This window comes from Passer domesticus, chromosome 4 (assembly GCF_036417665.1).
Source record: "Passer domesticus isolate bPasDom1 chromosome 4, bPasDom1.hap1, whole genome shotgun sequence".
NCBI lineage: Eukaryota > Metazoa > Chordata > Aves > Passeriformes > Passeridae > Passer > Passer domesticus.
Genome location: NC_087477.1, coordinates 3888289 through 3911098, shown reverse-complemented (window position 1 = coordinate 3911098; position 22810 = coordinate 3888289). Strand labels below are relative to the sequence as shown.

The window sequence follows — 22810 nt, the reverse complement described above, 5'->3', positions numbered from 1 at the left end:
TGGTTCTATGCATGAATTCACAATCCAGCCTAGGGTGCTGCTATTGTGATGTCAGCGGCCGCATCCCGGCGTTGTCAAGGCAAAGTTGCTGTGCCGAGGCCCGGAAGGGCTCAGTGTGCAGAGCAGCTCTGTGGCACGCTCACTGAAGGCGAACCTGCTGATCGACGAGGTCTCTGCCAGCAGGACTCGGAATATTTTTGTTTTTTCCCACAGGCGTTGTCTGGTGCAGACTTGAGCAGCGCTGCTCAAGCCATGGAGGGAGTATGTGCTGCAGTTTGCACGGCTTTTTCCGTGGCTTATTCTGGGTACTTTCTCACCCACCTGGCACGTAAGTAGATGTTGCAGCATATGGAAACCAAAATGCCACAAAGAGGCCTTTGGTTGGGTAAAGCCGCTGTCAACAGCTCCAGCTAAGAGAGGGGTGTCTCTAGCCAGTGGGGAGTGGGCAGCATTTGTAATGTGGCCTGCAGGGATTCCACTCCTCCCATGGCACAGCCTGTGGCTATGGAGTTTAGAGTCTCCTCAGTTTGCTGGCTCAAGGAAGACAACTTCCAAGATAGGAAGAGTGGGAGAGCTTGTCAGGAGTCCTTGTAAAAGCTGTGCACTGCTCTCCAGGACTAAGGGAAAGTCCCTCAGTTCAAGTCTTCTTGTCTATATTCCCTCATCCCAGCATGTGCCTGTGGACCTTGACACTTCCTGCACACTAAAAGAGCCATTTGTTCTGTGATGAAGTCACAGAATCAGCTTGGAAAAGGCCTCTGAGACAGACCTTTCAGAGGAGTTCTTGTATGCTCCCGAACCCTGGAGCTGTTCCCGTGCTGTGTCACCATAGAACTGCCACCCTGGCTAAGGGGCACTTGGGTGAAGCTTTTCTGGGGAAAGGTTTCCAGTGAGCTCATAGCAATTGCTGCATGCAATCTCTTGAGAAAACTGAAGGACAGGAAAGGGAGGAGCTGTAGCTCCTGCTGGGTGGGGTGGGGCAGAAGCAATGATTGTTACAGAACCACCGGGCCTTTCTGAGTCTCAAGTTTCTATGGGTTGAGTGGCCACGGAGGACAAGGAAGTATTTTGTGCAGTTGCCTTGCTTGCTGTGTGGCACAGGGGTTGCAGCTGGAATGATGTAGTGAAAGCAGAATGCTCTGTCTTTGGGTTGACTTTTTGTGGGCTTGCCCAGCACAGGCAGTTTTCTTACAGCATCTGGTTGTTTTCCTCTTGTGTGTTGCAGGTCACATCACCCGTGCCTGGAGAAAATCTGGTCTTTGGGTGAGTGGGAAAGGAGCCTCTGGCCTTGGTAGCATTTGACAATTGTGGAGCAAGCTGTGAGCTGGGCGTGTTGCAGTCCAGTGCCAGCCTGGTTGGATGAATGAAACTACAGTCCAGGCTCTTTGCAGCAAGAGCAGCAGCAGCAGGAGGAGCCCAGGCTGTTTTCTCCAATTCCTTTTCAGAGCTTTTAAGCAGCTGGAAGTGGGGTTGCTTTGTGATTTAAGCCATGACGGAATTTCCCCTGCACAAGAGAGTGCAGTCCCATCTAATTGTGCCTTTTCACTTCAGTGGGAACAACTTAGAATCCCATTTCACTGCAGATGATTTCTCCTTAGTGCATCTGGGTCTAGAGCTGAATATAAAGAAGGTCACTTGTCCCTCATGCTGCTGTCTGTCTGCAGAGCCCAACACCAACCTCGGAGGATCCTCTGGCTGCGTGTCTTCGTGCAGAAGAGGCCAGAGGGGAGGAAGATGCTCCCCAAACTGCGCCTGCTGCCACTGCAGGGCCTGAGCATCCAGCATCAGTAAGTGGCAGCTCTGGGTAGTGCTGTGGCTGGAGCAAAACATAGCTGCAAGTTGCTGATCAGACAGCACCTCCCATGCCTGGCTGAAGATGCTGGGGGCCGGAATCTTTCCAGCCCTTCCCCCAGTCAGTGGGGCCTGGAAAAGGGGAGTGGAACTTGGATTGTTTATGCACCAGCTTCCTACTGTTCTGAAAGGGGCTGTGAATTTGTCTTAGCAAGAGACAAGAGGTAGCATTAGGATGTCTTTGGATGCTCCTGGGGTACAAGTGAGGTCCTTGGTGGCCAGTGGCTGTGCAGGCTCCCTGTCCCCTGTGAGGAGAGCAGTGCAAAGATGCAGTTCACAAGCTTGCAGGATATGAGGAGGCACTGTCCCCAGCAGGGACCTGGCCCTCCCCACAGAGCAGCTAAAGTCAGTAGCTAAAGGAAGAGCTGAGCTGCAGCGGGGCCTGTAGCTGAATATAGGTGAGGTGGTGAATGACAGGTTCTTTCCTATCCCTCATGCTGCTGTCTGTCCACAGAGCACAAGGGCAGCGTCAGCACCTGCTCTGGCAGCCTCTGTACCTGAGGAAGAGGCTGAAGAGGATGAAGGTGCCGATGAACCTGGCCCTGCTGTCAGCCCATGGCCGGAGCAAACAACACCAGTAAGTGCCTACTTTGGTGTCTTTGGTGTCATTTTGTCCGTCATGTAAAAGCAGCCTTTGGATTTTGTGCCTTGAGCTGTTGAAGCAGGTGCACAAGCTGAGAGGTGAAGAGCCCTGGGTGTGGCCAGCAACATCTTCCTAGGGGCTTGCATTTGAAATGGGATGGGAGGGGCATCTCTGCCAGGCACATTTGTGACCCAAATTCATTTCTTGTCCCAGAGCTCCACCTCCTCTGTCCTGGCACCTGCACGAGCTGCAGCTGAAGGCTCGGGAGAAGGCTCCAGTGCCCAGGCTGGAAGCTCAAGCACGAGCAGCTCGTGCACCTGGAGCACGACCAGCTCGTCTGGCAGCAGAGAGCAGCAGCGAGAGAGGACAGAGGACAAGTGCCTGGCCATGCTGAGTAGGTCCTTTGTGATCCTTGTGTGCCGGAGCAGTGCCTTGTGTGCGCGTGTGTCGGCATGAGCTGTCCCACCTCCTGCTCCTCCTCAGCTGAGTGCCAGGTCCTGAGGCCTCCTCCACACAGGCCCTGTTGTTGTGCTCTGAGGTGGCGAGGGATCAGCGGGGTGTTGCTCCTGCCTCTGAGAGCAGCTCGGCCTGGTTTGGCTTTGCCTGAGCTTCCCTGTGGGCAAAAGGCCAAGCAGAGATTGTTTCTGGCTGAGCAGGAGGCTGTGACCTCGCGAATGAGTAGGCCTCAAGGAGCTCCTGCGGGGCCCAGCTGCTGTGGGCACGGCCAAGGTCATCTCCAGCACTCAGCCTGTCCTAAAGGCTGAGGGACCTCATTCCTAAGGCCATCACAGTAGCTTATAACATGAGCTGCTGCTCCTGAAAGGCTGAAGGGCATTGTTTAGGCAAAGTCCTGCTTAAAGCTGGAGATCTGGGCTCTGCTGGAAGCACTTTGCAATATTCTTCCTCTTCTGGAGAGGGCAGCTGATGGTAAAAATTGATTCCAGAACCCAAGATGCCTTTGATGTTTGCAAGGATGAAAGCTTGTGTTGAATGTCACAGAGTGTTCATTGCCAAGAACAGGAAGGTTTTGGTTTTCCTGCTGCCCTTAATGTTTATAGAAAACAATAATTTCTCTTGGTTAGAGTTTTCTGATCCCTGTCTCCTCTGACTATTTCTCCATGTGCTTAGATTGCAGTTTAGACTATTAGTTTTGTGCTGGCTATCTGTGCTGCAGGGCTGCTTGTCTTGCTGCTGCTGTTTTTGAGGTGGTGCTGGTGCGGTGGTGTTGTTGTTTCCCGACTGACTGAGTTGAAAGGGCCCGGTGTCCCGGAGAGTGGGGCTGCCTTTGTGACCTGCTGCAGGGTGGGATCTCTTTTGAAGTGAGCATCTTTCCTTGGGATTTTTACAGAGATGCTGGTGAGCGAGGGAGATCCTGAGGCTAAATACACAGAAGTGGAAACTATTGGCAAAGGGTGAGTGCAGCCACAGTTCCTTCTTCAAAGGAAGGGGCTGTGCATTTTGCTGGTGTCACATCTCCCCAGAGTGAGAATCTCCAAAACTGTTCAGACACTGTGTTAAGATGATGCCTGGTGATCTCTCAGTGCTAGCCAGCATTTATATCTGTGGTCTAAAGGCACAGCAGAGACACCGGGATGCTGGCAGTGTCTTGTCTGCGGCAAAGAGCAGCACCTGGCAGATCTCCTGTCCCTCAAGTGTGTGACTTTTTGTAGGAGAAATAATTTTTAGTGTCTCGAAACAGTACAGAATACATGGGAATGAAAGGAGGAGAAACCTCATTGCCTCAAAGGTCAAGTTAGCAGCAGAGAGTTGTCTGGGAACAGCTCTCAGTAACATTTCTTTCCAGTATTTTGCTGAAAACAAGATTCAGTGGTCAGGATGACCACCACCTAGTCTAGAAGCCAAAAGCAGAAATGAAAGCAGCAGCTCTCTTTTCTGGCTGAGATGGTAAAAGACAAAGCTTCAGGGGAATGCCCAGTGCCAATGCACTCTAGAGGAAAAGGCATCATCTGCCTGATGGCAGACCCCTCGTGGATCCTGTGGGCTTTAGGCCTTTGCTGCAAAGAATCCACCAAGCTGCTCCCTTTGAAAGCCAGCTCTGCTGACTGTAGATGGGATTGACTTGCAGCATTTTCTCTGGGTAAGCTGTCCTGGTTTAGGGCTAATTTGGGAGGAAACCTCCAGAAAGCAAACCCACATGGCCACTGCCCCCAGCTGATTAGGGAACAATTTCCTTGGAGAGAAGTGGAAAGAAGTTGTTTGTTTAACAGGCAAAGCACTTCCCAGCATACAAAATGAACAATCATGGATGACAAAACTCATTTCCTGCTCTGAAGAGATGGCAAGTTCAGAAAGTCTCTCCTGGGGGTTGTCATTCTCCAGTGCTGGGAAAGGCTGCAGAGTAGGCCCTGATGGGCTACAAAGTGTGAACTCTCGGTGTTTTGCCGGGTCCCAGTCTGGAGCAGGTTCGAATGGTTCCAAGAAAAGGGAAAGAAAAACAGTAAAGGGAAAACTCAGACTGCCTTAGCTAGCTAAACTAACTAACTAACTAAAAAGCAAAAGGAGTGTGGTGTTTGGCCCCATCTGTGCCCAGACCACAACACTGGAGTTCTGTGTTCCAGCAGACTGCGGGGGAGAGTGCAGCTGATAACAAAACTCTGTGCTCCCTCTTCTCCTGACACCTACTGTCTGATCCAATCTTGGAGGCACAGAATATAACATCCAGTATAAACAGAACAGGTGACTGGGGGTACAAGCATCATAACGTCACCCCAGAACAGAAGCCAAATGTACAAGAAGTCACCAGAACAGTAGAGTCCTTCCAGTGGCTGGTGCACTGAAGAGAAGCAGCTGCCAATGGCTCTGGACCCAGAACACAGCTGCCTAAGGATCCTGTGTTTTGTGGATTTCTCCATTTGTGTGCAGCAATGGAAGCCTTTGCCTGCTCTGGCTGTGGCTGGACACTATTGTCCTTGCAAGCTGGAGAAGGGATCTGTGTCTGCTTGAGTTTGGCAGACAGACTCCAAGGAGAGGTGTAAGGAGACCCAACCGGCAAATTCCTGGAAGAATCCGACACATGCACAGCTAGAGAAAGAGAAAAGGGAGAAAAGACCCATAGAAGAATCTGTCGTGTTCCATTTACTGTTTTCCCCAGGACTTTTTTCCCTTTGGGCTGCAGTGTTTTGCACTTGGAGGGACTAAAGGACTTCTTCGTTCTCCACTGCTGTTTTGTTTCTAGGGGTTTCGGCACTGTGTGCATGGCAGTGGAGACTGCCACAGGAGAAGAGGTAAGCCTCAAGCAGCGCCGCAGCTTCTGCAGCTCTCGAGTGCCTTCCCCTGTGCTGTGAGCTGTGGCTGAGCTTTGGCTCGCCAGCAGAGCTTTGCTGCAAAGGCAAATGGAGTGCAGAGCAGTGTCTGCCTGCCAAATACAGTGGGGACAGATTTTGTCCTTCTCAGCTGCCCCAGGGGATGCAAGGAGGCCAAGCGGTATCGTTCAGAGGAGGACACAGGGCTGGGTCTACGTGCCCAGGTGGTGTCTCAGAGCATGGCACTGCTCTTTGGGGCTGCAGCGTTCCTGAATTCTCATTTCTGGCTGTTAGCTAATACATGGGAATCGTGCTGGTAGTTCTGCAGCCACCTGCAGTGCTGCCTTTGGGATCTGTGCTTAGAGAGAGAGGTGTGCAAGGAGTCTGTCAAGGGCCTAAGGCCTGCTCAGAGCCTGGGATATATCCCTAGAGGATCAAGGCATGGCTTATTTCTTTTTACAGTCAGGCAGTAATTGCTAATATTAGTGGTATGAAGTAAAGTATTTTAGTGGAATAAAATGCAAATTCCTGAAGTGAGGAAGTGCTAGGATTGTCTTTTTTGGAGGTGTCCTTAATGACGTTTTCATCATCACAGCATTTTTTCTGTGAAATATGTAGGGTTGTATTTCTTAGGGGGAATAACTCTCAGGATGATTTTAGGACAAACAACATTTTACCTGTCATGTCTGTAAGAGTTTGCTTTGTAGTTGTGCAATGGAGAATGCCAGTGGTTACTGGAGTAATGATCAAGCCCCCTAGAAGTGCCCAAGGTTTCCCAGCAGTTTTACTCCATTTTTACCAGCACAAAAATGGCTTCCTGCTTGCAAGAGGTGTGTCAATGACAATGGGAATGATAAAGGAAGGCCCTGGGGGAAGACTGTGGTTACAGTGAGTGTTGTTAGAACTTTGATGTGGAGAGCTTAGACCGTGTTTACAAGTCAAAGGGTATCTGTCACTCTGTCCTGGGAGGTGCCCAAGCACGGGGTCTGATGTCCAGTCACAAGGCAGTTTGGCCCAGCCCAGCTGGGGCTACTGTCATCCCATAATCACTGTCTCCATCTTCCCCTTGTGGACCTGTTCCACAGACTTTGTTTCATGGCTTTCCATGTTGTTTTAGGTGGCCATCAAGAAAATTAGTCTCCTGCAAGAGAGCAGCAGCGAGCTGTGCCTGAATGAAATCCAGGTCATGCGTGGCAGTAAGAATGCCAACCTTGTGAACTATGTAGACAGGTGAGTGATTCTGCTGTCCTGCCATGAAAGGTCATTCTCATCCTGCAAGCCAGAGGTTCAACCACTCCTTTGGGTGCTGGCAAAAGAGGATGGAACTGTTGATTCCTGTTCCTGGGCTGATCTACAGCGTCTTGGGAGGAGATTGCATTCGGGCTGCATTCATCTTTCCTGGCATACCTAGTGTGAAGGGCACTTTCAAAGACAGGACTTGGCCCTGTCTTACTGAGCCAACAGCCCCCAAGTTCCTGTTCTCTCTCCACATTGTTTTGTTGGGTTTGGGGTTTGATTTTTTCCATGGGTCTGAAGTGCTAACAAAGCACTGTCTATTGTATTTCCCTTGGCCTGTTGCATTGGTGTGGATACTGAGCTGTCTTTTAGACTGCTCAGAGTTCAGGCCCTGTAGACCATAGTGAATGACTACTCACTTCCTCCTGTGTTCCTCTGAGAGAGACACAGAAACAAGAATCCATCAGGTTGTGTAAGTGCGTGCATTCATCTCCAGGCTGTTGTTTGCTCCTTTCAGCTACCTGGTGGACGAGGAACTCTGGCTGGTGATGGAATACATGGACGGAGGTTCTTTACATGATGTCATCAGGGAGACTCACATGGCAGAAGGAGAGATAGCAGCTGTCTCTCGGGAGGTAAGGGATGGCACTTGTGCTTCCCATGGCTTGGTCGGGATGGTCCTTCCAAATGGGTGATAAGGAGAGGAGAGATTTCATCTTCCAAGCCTTTCTCTTATGTCCTTGGCAGTAGCAAGAGCATCTGAAGTGCCTGCCAGTGTCCCTGCCCTTCTTCTAGTGTGTTTGTCTTTGCCTCTCCTGGAGGCAAACATTTACCTGGAGCCTGTGTGTGCTGCATTCCTTCCCTGTAAGGGCAAAGGCGCTGGCGGCGCAAAGTGAAGCAAGGGGCAAAGACGAAGAGATACTCACAGGAGTCTCCCAGAGCTCAGCCTCAAAGAAGAGCCTTGCACCCAAAGTGGTGTTTGCAAAAGCATCCACTGCTGTCTGGTTGCAGAGAGCACAGCCACTGCAGCAGGGCTCCTTCAGCCTGTGTTTGCAGGGCACTGGCCAGAGGAACAATTGCCCTTTCTCTTTCAGAAGCAAACACACCCTCACTTAGAAAGGCACTGCTGTTCTCGTGGTGGAGCAGCAGGCTCTTGCCCTTGCCAGCAGCCTGTCCTGCTCACCATCCCCCAGGAAGCCAGTGTTGCAGATGTGCCACTTCCCTGCTTGTGGGATGAAATCCACTTAGGCTTGTGTTTCTTTTTCCTCTCTCAGTGCCTGCAAGGCCTGGATTTCCTGCACTCCAAGCAAGTGATCCACCGCGATATCAAAAGCCACAACATCCTCCTGGGCTTGGATGGATCAGTCAAGTTGGGTGGGTGTTGCTGGCCAGGCTCACCCGTGGCGGGCTGCGGTGTGGGGCTGCCTTTGGGTGGCTCCAGTTCCCTGCAGTGGGGCCTGTGGCAGTGCAGGCTGCCCTGCTGCAAGCACAGAACACAGCCACAAGGTGCAGGGAGGTGTTACTGGGAAGAAGGGCCCAGGAGTGGCTTTGGGTTGTGTGTGTCCCTTTCCAAGCAAGGCAGTTACAGTCTAATAGCTTCAGGGGACTAAAATCCACTGCCTGAAACTGGGGGCTTTTGCTAAGTGGCCAATTCCGTATTTCCTTGGCTGCAGGCCTGAGGAATGGCCCCTTTACAGCTGGGTTCCACACTGCCTTCTTGGACATTGGTACAGTGGGAGTTTCTTTTGTTTGCTTTCCTAATTCACGCTGGCTTGATCAGAGTGGTTTTTCCTCCTCAGCTGATTTTGGCCTTGCTGCTCAGCTGACCACCGAGCAGAACAAACGGAGATCAGCTGTTGGGACTACTTACTGGATGGCGCCAGAAATTTTCACCAGGAAGCCCTACGGCCCCAAAGTGGACATCTGGTCCTTTGGCATCGTGGGGATCGAGATGGTGGACGGAGCGCCTCCGTACCTGATGAAAACCTCCCGCACGGTACGCTGCAGCTGCTCTCAGACACTGCTGTCACCCCAACAAAATCTGCTTCCATTCTTCTGCCTGGGAAGCTTGCCAACACCTGAAAATGATAGGTTCCAGGCTGCACAGTCTCTCGTGCTTCTTGGCCAGATCATCCCCTTGCCATTTTTGTGCATGAACAGGACCTAAAAATCAGGATGCCTTTTGCTTGGCAGAAGCTTTGCCTAAGGGAGCAGTGAGCAGTGCTGAGCTGCATTTTATGGAATAATCCTTGGAAATAGAAGAGTTAGATGAAAGTCAGTCTTCCATGTCACTTGTAGAGGCTGTGTCAGTGCTCAGAGAAGCAAAGTGTGCTTTAGCTGATGGAGCTGCTGCTGATTCCATCATCCAGTGAAATGAGTGGTCAAGGCAAGAACCTTTGCCTACTGGACTGGCTATGGCTGCCTCTGGCTTTGGGTTGTTTTAGTAGGGCTAGGGAAGGTATCTGCCACCCTGTGGCAGGGAGTAAAGTGCCACTGCAGAGTGGAGCTTGTCCAATGGGCTCTGTGTGAGAAGTTTGGGGTGCGAAGGAGACAGGTAGAGTGTGGCATTTCCTTCTTCTCTAGGTTCAACAGCTGATAAGCACCGGGGCCCCCCCGAAGCTGCAGAAGCCCAGGCAGCAGTCGGCGTGGCTGCGAGACTTTCTGCACTGCTGCCTGGAGAGGGACGAGGACAGGCGCTGGTCTGCCCAGGAACTTCTGCAGGTAACAGGCAAAGCGGCTGCAGGTCCTGGATGTGGAGAGAGAGGTGCACAGAATGCCCTCCTTTCTGTATCTTTCTGCTAGCCAGAGAAAGCCTGCTTCAGGCTGTGGGGAAAGTAGAAGCTCATTGCTTCTTTTTCTCTTTGGGCAGCATCCATTTGTAACATCAGCCAAGCCAGCCTCCTCCCTGACGCCTCTGATCATGGCCACGCAGGAGTTCATGGCCGACAGGAGATACTAGCCCTGGAGGAGGCCTTTGTTGTTGTTTGTTGTTTGAAGTTTGTAGTTTGTAGTTTATAGCTCGTAGTTTGTAGTTTGTTATGAGTGATAGTCAGAATAAATACTGTAATAAATAAATAAACCCTTTGTGTTGGAAGCTTCCTTTTGTTCTCACCCTGTGAATAAGCTCTAAATTTGCTTCTGAATGGTCAGGTGTTTCTGCTATGTGGGAAGACCCATGGATGGGGTTTGTGGCACGGTTTGTTTGTGAGCAAAGATCTTTTTCCTTCCTCGCCTCCAGGCCACAGCCTCTTGTGGAGATACAGGCTTGCAGCTGTGACTAGAGGAGCAGAGCAGGGCAGAATGGAGCAGAGCAGTGGTGTCACTGCTGGGGATGCTGCTGTGCCTGTGGTTGTGTTGCAGCTCTTGGGAAAGGTTGGGAGTGTCTGTGTTGCTGTGGGCAGAGGGGGAGGGAGCCGGGCTTCTCCACAGGCTCAGGTGCAGGTGAGTGTCCAGTGGGAAGGCATGTTCTGCCACGGGAACTGATGCCAACACAAGGGAGTACTACACATACTTGCCTTGGTGGAGTAATCTTCATGCTTTGCTCCGAGGAGCTGGCATGAAGTCTGAAAATTTACTGAATGTGGTAAAAAGATACAGCTTTGGCGATTTGAACAAAAATAGGGTGTTTATTTAAAGGGGAAAAACAAAAAGGGAGGTAAGGAAAAAGAAGAAAGGAAAGAAAGAAAAAAGGATAAAGTCCCAGGCCCAAGGATTGAGGAAACCTCTAGCTGAACTGGCGTCTGGCCCCAAGGCAAGAACCCGAGGGCATTGCAGTGAATGCACTTAGTCTGCCCTCAAATCTGGAATAAGGTCTCTAAAAAGAGATATTGACTGAAATCTGCAGTGTGGGGTCCCCTGCTGTAGCTAAGTCACAGTCCCAGGAACAGTAAAAGACAGCAAAGACAGCTCTTCAGGCCAGGCTGCCCCTTTGATGTTCTCGGTCCCCTCAGTCTGTACTTGCAGTCCTGCCCCCATAGTCTCAGGTGATTGGTGCTAGTAGATGATGGGGTAAGATCTTCTTTCCCAGAGTGTGCTGTCACTGGGGTGGGATGATATCTCTGAGGTTTTTGATGGGAAGCTCTCTCATTAGTATGCACCATTGCTGTGGCATCAAGTTACCAGTTCAACCTGGAGTGGGCTAGAAATTGTCTGTAAAATGCTGCATGCTGTTGGTGAGAGGAAACTGCACTGGGAACTTTGAAAGTATAAGGCTACTAAAAAGAGATAATTAAATTTACAAATAATGTAATTAGGTTAAGAACAAAGGATTATAAAAATAATATAGTTCTTATTTTGCTACCTATTTTAACAGGACTGTTAAACATTCAGTTGGGATCTACTGAATAGCTAGTATAACTTGATAATGATTTTATATTATTTACTTCATTAATTTGAACACTTTTACTTGATCAAACTAGTAACTTTAAACAGTTATAAATGCAAAAGCTAATTAACAGTTACAAATATAAACCAGTCACAAATGCAAAAGCCATGTAAGGGATTTTATAAATGACAGTTCCTCCCTCTTTCTCTTATGTTAGTAATTGGCTTTTGCATTTACATAAATGTAAAAGTTCTTTGTTGATAGTGTTTAATTGTTTAAAATTAATCTAAACTTGCTGGGCCTTTTTACCCGTTTTCCTATCTGTTTTGATTGGATTGAGATTTATGATTTTCTTGACAGTAGGCATAGAATGTTGGCTCGTTTGAAGATTTTGACTAGCGAACATGCTTTGTACTACTGAGGTAATTAGATGAATGAAACATGGGATTAAGCATGGGAGAAAGAGAAGGCTAACTAAGGAAACTCGAAAAATAATTAAGGCTTTCTTCTACCACTCCCTAGAGAACATATTTTTCCACTAATCAGGTGAAAACTGGACTGGAACATGTGTAAGCTTTCTGATGTTTTGGGTAATTTTAGTAATAGTTTCACCATGGTCATCAATATGCAGACAATAGTCTGATGTGTTGAAATTGCCGCATATTCCACGCTCTTTGGCTAATAAATAATCTAGGGCTAAAGAGTTTTGATATACAGCTGTTTTCATTTGCTTCTGTTGGGCGTTGAAAAAATCAATTGCACTCTTGGCCTGATTAGATATGACGTGAATCAGGGCTTGTAGTCCAGTAATGTGATTTAGCATGTAAATGGGAGTTTGATAGCCCCAGCTCCCATCCTGAGCCCAAGTGGCAGGTCCGTAAGTTTCTAAAATTCTCTCTGGTGGCCACTCTTCCTCACCCCATTGTTACATTCCCCCTATTTCACATCTTTTTTGTCTCTTTAATTTATCATCTAGGGGAACTCCGAGCTGGTTTCCAGCTGCTTCTGATAGTAGAAAGGGGCTAGGTCGTATTGCTCCTAAGGTACAATTGCCACACCAGTGAGAAGGGAGTTTAGAATATGCTCTTTGCCCACAATTCCAGTATAAACCTTGGGGGGCCTCCCAAAAATGTGAAAGCGTGATAAAAGTGGAGGTCCAATACTTAGAAACTTGGGGTAATACTGAATAAAGGCTGACTTTTAGGGTCCCAGCACTGATAAAGTTGTTCATTGGGATGTAATATGCAGTTCTTGTTTCTGATTTTCTTCTTTGACCAAAAGGTATCTGGTTCGTTCAGTATCCACCATGTCTTGTGATCCTCAGTTAGTAAATATCTTTTACAGGTAGTTTCTCCAACTTCCTCAGTGTATCTTTTTCCTTTTCTCCAGATACATTCTTCTCCAAGAACTGTGTCCCTCAATAGCCAATTGTCTTGATCTCTTGGAGTTTGGGAGGGGAAATAATTTAGTTTAAGTCATTTGAGGGGTCCAATACTGACTCCTTGCTGAGGCCAGGCTTCTGATTTGAAGGTGCCTCCACAAACCCAACAATTGGTTATATTTTGATTTTTACTAATTTGTTCTGCTAAAACAGTAAATAAGTTTTTATCGGTAGCTAATGGATTGTCCCCCTTTTGTTTCCCCCTTTCAGTTATTACAATTTCTCGAATCAAATCAACATCATAAGTTTTCCTTTTTAACAAATCCTTCTTTTTCGTTATATAATTAAATTTGACATATAGCCAAATCTCTTGATCAGGACACTCTCCATTCCTTTTCTGGTTTGCATTTCCAATATTTCTACCAATCCATTGGTTTTTGTCCGATTGTCAGTATCTACTCAGTGTCATCATATTATAACAAAAGGGATTTACATAAGAATGTGCCTGGAATGAGTGTTTTATGAGGTAGGAGTTTCCTTTGGTCAGGTACACTGTATGTTAGCATTGGTGGCAGCAGATGCAGGCTCTGACAAGGGGGATCTACAGGATCCAGAGGGAGAGTATGAGGAGTAGGGCGCACCTTCCCTTCCCTCGCTCAGGGGTCAATGGGAAGATTGAAGTGCTGTGGTACTCTTTGATAGGTGGTGCAGACCATTCAACCTCTCTGGTTTTCCTACTGGGTTCAGACCCCTTGGTTTTCATGGGAGTGTACCTGGATGCAGGAAGGGACCTAAATGCAGGAAAGTCCTACCTGGAACTGGCCTTGGTTCTATTCATGTTGTTTCTCCTAAGGAAATTTAAAAAAAAAAAAAAAAAAAAAAAGACATAGTTATTGGAGAGGAAAGGTCATTTCTCAGGGAAATGATACTCTTCACTGGTGGAGAAATGGAATTGAAAATTCATAATAACTTGTTAAAAAGTAAGTACAATAACCATTAGATTCTCTACTGTAAAACAGTGAGAGAATAACAATTGATATAATAATTTCAGGAATAACACCGGGGAGGACTGTTGTAGAGAGTAGTTCATGGAGGTTTCTCGTTATCTTGCGGTGGTGTTACTGGACCTTTTACTCGGCTGACGGAAGTGCACCCTTTTTCCTGTGCTCGGATGGCTGTCTCTGTGGTCAGTTGAACTTGGAAAGGACCTTCCCCTGATGGAGTCAGGGATTGTTCCTTCCAGCATTTAATAAGTACCTACTCTCTGGGGCATATCTTATGTAAATAGAAGTCTAAAGGAATGTTCTGGGGTACAAGACCTCTCTGCTTTAAGTCTTTTAGATTCTGGGCAATCATTTGAATATCCCTTTGCACATTTATATTTCCTCACTCTTTGGCAGTTACTTGATGCGGGGTGGCTAAATAGGGAAGCCTGTATAACATTTCATATGGGGAACAACCTAAGTCAGCTCTGGGTTAGCTCTGGATTCTGAGAAGGGCAAGGGGTAGGCATTTTATCCAAGTCCACTTCATTTCTAACATCAGTTTGGTCCGGGTTGTTCTAATAGTCTGATTCATGCGTTCTACCCCTCCCAAACTTTGAGGGTGCCAGGGGTATGTAATTTCCAAGTTATTCCTAATTGTTGAGCCAACTGCTGCAATACTAATGATGTAAAATGGGTACCTTGGTCTGAATCAATGTTATTTATAATTCCATATCTTGGGACTATCTCTTCTAGGATTACCTTACTTACTGTTTGAGCAGTGGCATTAACAGTGGAAATGCTTCAACCCCATTGGTAAGGTGATCTACAATCAGTAAGAAATACTTCCATCTTTGGGCATGGGGCATTTCTGTGAAATCAATTTGAATACTTTGGAAGGGTCTAATTGCAATTTCAATTCTTCCAGGTCTCGTTCTCCTCGTTAATTTTCTATTGACTTTTTGGCAAATTATACAACCTATGGTAATTTGATTAGCTAATTAATCAATTCCCCGACATCCAAAATTCTGAAGAAAGTGATCTGCTAAAGCTTTAGATCCCCAGTGTGTGGATTGGTGGAGGTTCTGTAAAATTTCTCGAGTGAGCTCTTTATTTAACATTTAATGGCCATCAGGAAGATGCCACCATCCCTCAGAATCTTCCTTTCCAGCTAGTGATATGAGTTTCTGTTTTTCATTGTCTTTAAAAATAGGGATAGGAAGGGTGTTATCTGGTGTACTCTCGGGTGTGTCTCTTGGATAAAATCTGTATACCTTTAATTCCCCCTCAAAAGCAGCCTCCTTTGCAGCATGGTCTGCTAGGATGTTTCCTCTGGTTTCTCCAGAGTTCCCTTTTGATGACCTGGAACACGTACCATTGCAATTTCTTTCGGTAACTTAAGTGCCTCTAAAATTTTTAATATAAGTTCTTTGTGTAAAATGTCTTTGGCCTTAGATGTGGGAAACCCTCTTTCAGCCCAGCTTTTCCCAAACGTGTGGACTACTCCATATGCATATTTAGAGTCCGTATAAATGGTTCCAATAGCTCTGTCTAGTCTGTGCAATGCTTTTTCCAAAGCATCTAATTCACATACCTGGGTAGACCAGGAAGGTGGTAGTTTTCCTTTTCTAACCTGTACAGTTCTTTTCCATCTCTGATGGAGTATCCAGAGCACCTCTTTCCATTTACTACTCTAGATGATCCGTCGATGAACAGGATTTCTCCTTCATCTAATGGGCTCTCTAGGAGGTCTTCTTGAATTTTTGTTTGCAGGTTTATAAAAACTATGCAGTTGTGCACGAGATCTTGTTTTTGGGGAATTCCACATAGGAACTGTGCAGGATTGGTGTGGGTGGTTGTTTTCAGGGTTACAGTTGTGGAATGGATGAGGGTGCTCCCATATTGTATAATATGAGAGTCTGTTAGCCATTCGGCTGCTCGTTGTTTAAGAATGGTTTGGGTGGAGTGTGGTATGTATTCTGTCAGATTTCTCTCAAATGTAAGTTTTTGGCTGGCTGTTACTAGGATGGCTGCTGCAGTGATTGGTTGGATGCATGTTTGCCATCCTTGGGACACAGGGACCAACAATATGGACAAGTAGGCTACAGGTTTATGGATTCCTGACCACTCTTGGGCCAAGACCTCATAAGGAATTCCTTTGTCTATGTTAATATAGCGGTGAAAATCTTCTTCTAGTGAAAGAAGAAAGAGAACTGGGGTCTGAATCATCTTTTGCTTTAAATTTTCTAAGTTTTTATTATCCTCTTGGGTCCAATTAATAGGTTCTGATGTAGTTAATTTTTCATATAAAATTGTGACACTTTGTGTGTATTCATCAATCCATATTCTACAGTACCTCATTAAGCCTAATAATTGTCTAACCTCGCTCTTTGTTTGGGGAGGTTGTAAATTTAAAATCCCTTCTATCCTTTCAGTACTCAATTTTCTGGTACCATGACCAATTACATGTCCGAAATATTTTACTTTGGTTTAACAAATTGTAATTTGGATTTAGATACTATTAGTCCATTCTCTCCTAGAAGGTTCAGTAACTGAATGGTGCCTAATTTTACAGTGGATTCTTGCTCTCTGGAGAGTAGTATGTCATCTACATACTGTGTTACTTGTATTCCTGAGGGTGGAGAAAAGGGAATGAACAGGCTCTCCAAGGCTTGACCGAAGAGTGTGGGAGACTCCATGTACCCTTGCAGTCACCAGGTCCAGGTGAGCTGCTGTTTCCTTCCAGTGTCTGGATCTTCCCAGGTGGAAGCAAACAGGTGTCTAGAAGGAGAATCTACAGGGCATGACCAAAATGCATCCTTCAGGTCGGTTACTGAGAACCAAGAGTGTGTAGGTGGTAACTTAACAAGGTGTAAGGGTTTTGTACTAATGAGCACACAGCTTGCACTCTTTTATGTACTTCACGTAGGTCTTGAACTAGCCTGTAGCTATTGTCAGGCTTTTTAATAGCAAGAATGGGGTGTTGTATGGGGAAGTACATGGCTCTAGTATATTATAATGTCACAGTTCAGTTATTATGGGTTTTAGCCAATACCTTTTGGTCTTTGTAAGGGGGTGCCAGGGTACTTTTGCTGGTTTAATATCTGGAAGGAGATTAATTACAATGGGTGTAATGTTCATTTTATCCCAGTTACCTGGTTGGGCTTACACTGTAGGATTAATCAGTTTTCATCTTGTGTGGATAAAGTAAACAAAATGACCTTCATCCTTCCTTCTTGTGGAACTACTCCAACTTTCAAAGGTATCTGGAGATCCTGGCCAAGTAAGTTGTTACCTGCTGGAGGTAGAAAAACAAATCTCCCTTTCTGGTTAGTCCATTACCCTTTATAGTGACATTCTTAATGATGGGAATGGGGAAGGATTCCCCTTTAGCAGCACAAATATTGAAAGTGTCTTTGCTTATGGCACATGCATTTGGTTTTTCAGTTAAACAAGTTGTCTCTGCTCCTGTGTCTACTAAAAATTCCATTAATTGTTCTAGGGGTCCTATCCTTGATTTTATCAAGGGCTCTTGAAGATGGTTTTTGTGCCCCAAGAAGAAGAGCCCCTGACCCCCTCAGTTCTCTGAGGGTTGATTCTCCACTTGGAGAATCTCTTAAGTCCCTCAATGTCTTAAAACAGCAGGATTGCATATGGTCTTCTTTCTTACAATAAAAGCAAATAGGTTTCTTCAATTGAATATTCTCCCCATCCTGCCTAATTGGTTTAGGAATTTGGACAGCAGCCATCATCTTAGCTTTAGTCTTCATTTTCTCTTCATTTCACCTGGCATAAACTTACTGTGCTTCAGCTAATAACTCATCTAAACTTCTTTCTGGCCATCCATCTAATTTCTCTAATTTCTGTTTTATGTCAGGCCAAGAATGTAACCCAAAGTGGACCTAGAACATTGTCTTCCCTCCTTCACTACCTAAATCTCTTTCTAAATATAATTGGATGTTATTATTTAAGCGAGTTATACAGTCAGTTGGGCTCTCATGTTTTTATTGTTTGCTACCAAAGGCTTTCTTCATGTTATTAACTCTGGGGACTGCCTCTTTTATTCCCCTTACAATTCGGGTTCTGTATTCTGCTATACTTTTTCTTCCCTCATCTGAGTTAGGGTTCCATTCTGGATCTGTTAATGGTAATTTCTTCTCTCCAGTTGTTCCTAAATTATGTTCTCTGTCCAATATATTGATCCCTGCAGTCTAAATAACTTTTCTCTTCTCTGGAGAGAAAAGGGTTTGCATTATTGAATTTCATTTTCCCCTAGGGTAAATCCTAGAGCCTAAGAACTGGTAAACTTTTTCTGACATACCTACTGGGTCACTGAATAATATCTCCATTTCCTTTTTAAAATGCCTCACTTCTGAAGAGGTGAGGGGTGCATTTACATATCCTATTCCACCTTGTGCACCCTCCATTGGGACCTCTCTGAGGGATGCCACCTTTGTTTTATCTTTACTGCTGGAGCAGGAGGAACATTTTTGTACTACCAGGGTTCTCCTTCAAGTGAAGAAGGCTGGACCTTCTTGATTGGATGGAACTTCCTGCATGGCTGAATTTGTAATTTGCCTGGAGGAGAATGATAGAATATACGTTTCTTCTGATGTCCCACTGCTACTTTCAATTTCTTCAGCCCTCTCAGTTACATGACTCATTGAAGCCTCCAATGACTCAGCTGCAGTTGCAGCTGGTTCGTTGGGAGGTGCAGTAGGGGGGAGGAAATTTAATGAGTCCCACCTTGGTTGATTGGTTTTCCTTGTTGTGTCTTTATCATTGATCATTACAGAGAGAATTTGGTTTATCTGTTTCTACTTCCTTTTCGCTGTTCCAATATTTAAACCAGACCTCCACATACTGCAATTCCAGTCTGCATTTAATTTATTTTGGGCGTAATTGTAAAGTACTTCGCAAATCCACATCCTGGTAGACCCATGCTTCAGCCAGCGAAGACCTTGTTTTAATTTCTTCTTTGGCCATTCTAACATGCAATGCACAATCTTGAGCTGTGGGTCTTTATCTTTAGTAAGTTGATGTTCTTCCCATTGTTTTAACATGGTTTCCAAGGGATTTTCAGGGAAGATACTGTATTTCTGTAATTGCTTGTTGTTCTTCCTATGCTTTTGTCCTATGCTTTTGTCTGATATTATGGGGGCAAAATAAATTAATAAATATTTAATTAACCAAGGTGAGTATAATGATTTGAATAGAGATGCTGTATTACAATGTTGAAAAAAATGAAACTTTGGGAATTAAAAAGAAATGAAAACTAAACCACTCAATATGGCTGTTGTCCATCTGTGGGAAAAGGTATGATCCCTCCCTGTGGGTATGATCCTGTGTGGGTGGATCATTGGGCCTTCCAAATGACAAATTAGAAGTGCTCCATGCCTCAGTACAGGAACAATTATTAAAAGGACACATTGTACCATCAACTAGCTCCTGACCCATGTCTTTTTATAAAAAACCTGGCAAAGACAGATGGAGGTTATTACAAGACTTTTGGAAAGTAAATGATGTTTTAGAAGACATGGGCTCCTTGCAACCAGGGCTCCCCTCACCTTCTGTACTTCCCAGGGACTGGCAGCTCACAATCCTTGATATCAAAGACTGTTTATTCAACATCCCTCTCTGTCCCGCACTCCCAAATTCGCATTTTCGATACCAATCAACTGTCAAGAACCCTTTAAAAGATATCATTAGGTCACATTGCCACAGGGAATGAAAACTTCCCCTGTTTTATGTCAAATGTTTGTGGCTGGGATTCTATCTCCAATCAGGAAAGCCTTCCCTGAAGCTATATTTCGGCATTATATGGACGACATTTTAATTTGCTCCCAAGAAAAGACTTACCTTAACCCAGTGATCAGAAAGACTGTGACAGCAGTTGAAGATGCAGGTTTTGATATTGCTCCTGAAAAACCCAGTAGACCTCCCTGTGGAAGTACCTTGGATTCCTTATCAGCGGGTGAGCCATTATTCCCCAAAATATCTCCATCAAAGATAAGGCTCAAATGCTAAGGGACATACAACAGTTGTGTGGCTCCATCACCTGGATCCGACCACTGCTTGGACTCACGAGAGAAGAGCTGTGCCCTTTGTTCAGCCTACTGAAGGGGAGCCATGACCTGACTTCCCAGCGCATCTTAACTCCAGATGCCCACGACGCGCTGCAAAAGGTAGCACCTGCTATCTCATCTCGAAAAGCACACCGCGCTGACTGCTCTCTAACCTCCCAGTTTGCTAGTCTTGGTAAATCCCCACATTTCCAGGCACTGCTTTTTCAGTGGGACCCGTCTTCTACAGAAAAATTGTTAATTGTAGAATGGGTATTTTTGCCACACCAAAAAAACTATTACAATCCCTCAAGAGCTTTTAGCTCAGTTAATCATTAAAGACAGGAACCACCTCCGAACCCCTGCAGCGTGTGACCCAACATACATTTATCCAGCATTTCAACTACACAAATTAGAATCGCTATTACAGACAAATGGATACCTTCAGTTTGATTTAGACAGCTATCCCGGACAAGTCTCTATTCATTATCCAAAACACAAGCTACTAAAAGAAACATTCCATCTAGTCCCAAATTCTCTAAAAGGTAAGGTTCCTCTTAAAGCCCTCACAGTTTTTACAGATCGCTCTGGAAAATCACACAAATCGGTTATCACTTGGAAGGATCCAAACACTCAGAAGTGGGAGTAGGATGTTCAAGTCATTGAAGGAACCCCCCAAATTCCTGAGTTGGCTGCTGATGTCAGAGCATTTAAAAAATTCCAACAACCTTTTAATCTAGTAACTGATTTGGCCTATATAACCAGGACAGCTAAAAGGGCAGAACACTCCATGCTAAAAGAAGTGTCTAATCAACAATTCTTTGGCTTGCTCTGCAAGTTGGTTTGGCTTGTCTCCCACTGGGGAATCAGAAGGCAGATCTTCTGGCTGTGACTGGTAACACCAATCACAGTCCCATGTACTGGGAAAGGTGCAGCAGATGCTGCCCAAGGCTTCGTTATGCTGCTAGCCTAAAATACGGAATTCTGGAGCAGAACGTTGACCCAACAAAGCAGCAGCACCACCACCAAAATGGGCTTTGACTCTCTACAAATCAGTTTCTCAAGGGCTGGCACCCTCAGATTCCAATCAGACCTTTCATTCCCCACTGCTTGCTAACATCAGCCATCTGGGCCGCCTTCATGGAGATGCTGCCAAATTTTAGAGATCTTTTGTAGCACCACAGCGTATCCCAAGAAGGAGCTGCCGGTGCTATGGCACCTTTAATACTTTCCTTAGCAGCAAAGAGCAATTTGCTTCACAGAGAGAGACAGAGAGAGAGAGATTATTTTGGGTAGCAGAAAATGGGTAATCATGTGTCTTCACTAGTTTGACTGAATGTCAAAGCCATGCCCTAGACATGTGGGGAGGAAAACCAGAGATAAATAGATGTTAGGCAGAGAGGTAGAAATAAGACATGAGGAACTAGAGATAGCCACGTATTTATCCCACCCCCTTAGAGCTGTGGTAAAGGGGAGTATTTTCCTCCAACCTCCATCGTTGGCAGCCTGCTGCAGCCCCCTGCCATATCCAGCCCTTTTCTCAGCTCTTCGGGGTTTGGAAGAATTTGCTTAGGCCAATAGACATTTGGGGTGGACACTGCGAATTCCAGCTTTCTGAGAGGAAGGAAGCACTGATAAGGATTCTTTGATTCCCAGACTGCGGGCAAACGGAAGAGGAGGAAAAGCCCTCCCAGAAAGGAGACTGGGGAGACAGGGAAGAGAAGCCGCAAGCGGGCTGGCAGCGCGGAGTGTCCCTGCTGCCAACCGCGCCAGCCGCCCCAGCCGGCGGGAGGCCCCTTTCCGTGCGGGCAGTGCCAACGGTGCGCAAGTTCCTCCTCCTTCTGCTCCCAGCTGCCCCTTTGGCCTAAAGCACGCTGACCCTTTCCAAAGGCACCACAGGGCAAGCTGAGGCCACTTGCAGGATCGCCCCTGGCAGCCCTGCTCAAGCTTACAGCCCACTTGAAACCCAAACAGCTTCGTTCAAACCCAGCATTCCCAGTGAAACCTTGCCATGCCCCAACAAGACACAATTTGTACAAGCAGGAACACATGCATCAAAGCTTGCTTTGGTGCTGCTGATCCAATTAAACCTACGATGAAGCAAAAGGAGGAAGACATTTCAAGCAATTGCAACCAGAAAGATCAGACTCACAGTGCTGATCACTTTACAAAGATGTCACAGCCTGAAAAGATGGAAATTCATCCAAAAAGTGAGATCTCGGCGCCTGGCTTCATGGTGTGTATGAAGTTAACAATGGATGGTTTGTTTCCTGTCTTCCAGGGAGTTTGAAACCATCAAGGAGAGGAACAAGCATCCTTGCGTGGGAGAAGACATCACCCACGCAAGGATGCACAGCCTCTCCCCAAGAAGAAAAGGCCAAATTAGCCCTGCACTTGTCCAGGACTAGCAAGAGTTAGGCTCAAGAGGATTAGAAAGAAATAAGATAGCTTTTTAAGATTTTAGGATTCTTTATTCGTCCATTAAATTTACGTGGTAGGAACTTCTCAATTAATTAGTTCAGATACATTAATAATATAAAAGATGTATTAGTACTATTAGATGATAAGTTGTGTTAAATTACTAGTAGATTAATAGTATGTTATTTATCATTACATGTAAGAGGTTACGTGTTCACTATGCTCCATCCTTTCTCATTTTGTCTTTGTTGAGACATGATCTGTCTTTATCATTAAACCAAAGTTTGTTCCATTTTGCCTTTTTGTCTGTATGAAATCCCTGAGGCAGTGTTCGTTACATTTCCTTGGTGTTGGAAACACGACATTTGCCCTGAGAGGGCAATGTGGGCACATGAGTCCCCCCCAGGCCCAGCCCCTGGCTCAGCTGGCAGCACTTCCAGAGGCGTGTCCCCATTACTGCCAATGAAATCATGGTGGAGCTTCCTCCTTTGATTCCTGAACATCTCAGCTGGGAGTGGCTGGGGAGGCTTTGCTGAATTCAATGCACTGGATCTAAAGGAGTGCTCTTGTCTCACTGTACTTGCTGGGATAAAAGTAGTGGGTTGAGGCCTTTTGGTTGCCCAGCAACATAACTTTGTTTCGTTTTGGGGGACAGATGGACTTGAGCACCTTGGAGGACTTTTCTAACCTCTCTGATTCTAGAAAAGAA

The 22810-nt window shown here is 46.1% G+C and overlaps 1 protein-coding gene and 1 long non-coding RNA gene across 9 annotated transcripts; one reads left to right on the top strand and one right to left on the bottom strand.

Moving 5' to 3' along the window:
• The first annotated feature begins 7 nt into the window (after nt 1–7).
• Nucleotides 8–10013, top strand: LOC135298419 (serine/threonine-protein kinase PAK 3-like). The gene is made up of 13 exons (XM_064415980.1): nt 8–328; nt 1226–1263; nt 1665–1787; nt 2306–2428; nt 2648–2828; nt 3783–3846; nt 5631–5679; nt 6815–6927; nt 7451–7568; nt 8208–8307; nt 8733–8929; nt 9517–9654; nt 9803–10013. The coding sequence occupies exons 1-13, from the start codon at nt 49–51 to the stop codon at nt 9890–9892; spliced, it is 1614 nt and encodes a 537-aa protein (XP_064272050.1). The 5' UTR covers nt 8–48; the 3' UTR covers nt 9893–10013.
• A 526-nt stretch (nt 10014–10539) lies between these two features.
• Nucleotides 10540–21398, bottom strand: LOC135298420 (uncharacterized). Of its 8 annotated transcripts, none has more exons than XR_010360402.1 (3): nt 17943–21398; nt 16777–16919; nt 10540–16415 (listed from the first exon to the last, which is right to left on the bottom strand). It is a non-coding gene; the product is annotated as an uncharacterized LOC135298420 (long non-coding RNA). The 8 variants fall into 8 exon arrangements; XR_010360403.1 differs by having other exon boundaries at nt 16777–16916; nt 17943–21397; XR_010360399.1 differs by having other exon boundaries at nt 10540–13486; nt 14896–16415; nt 16777–21395.
• Nucleotides 21399–22810: the final 1412 nt, after the last annotated feature.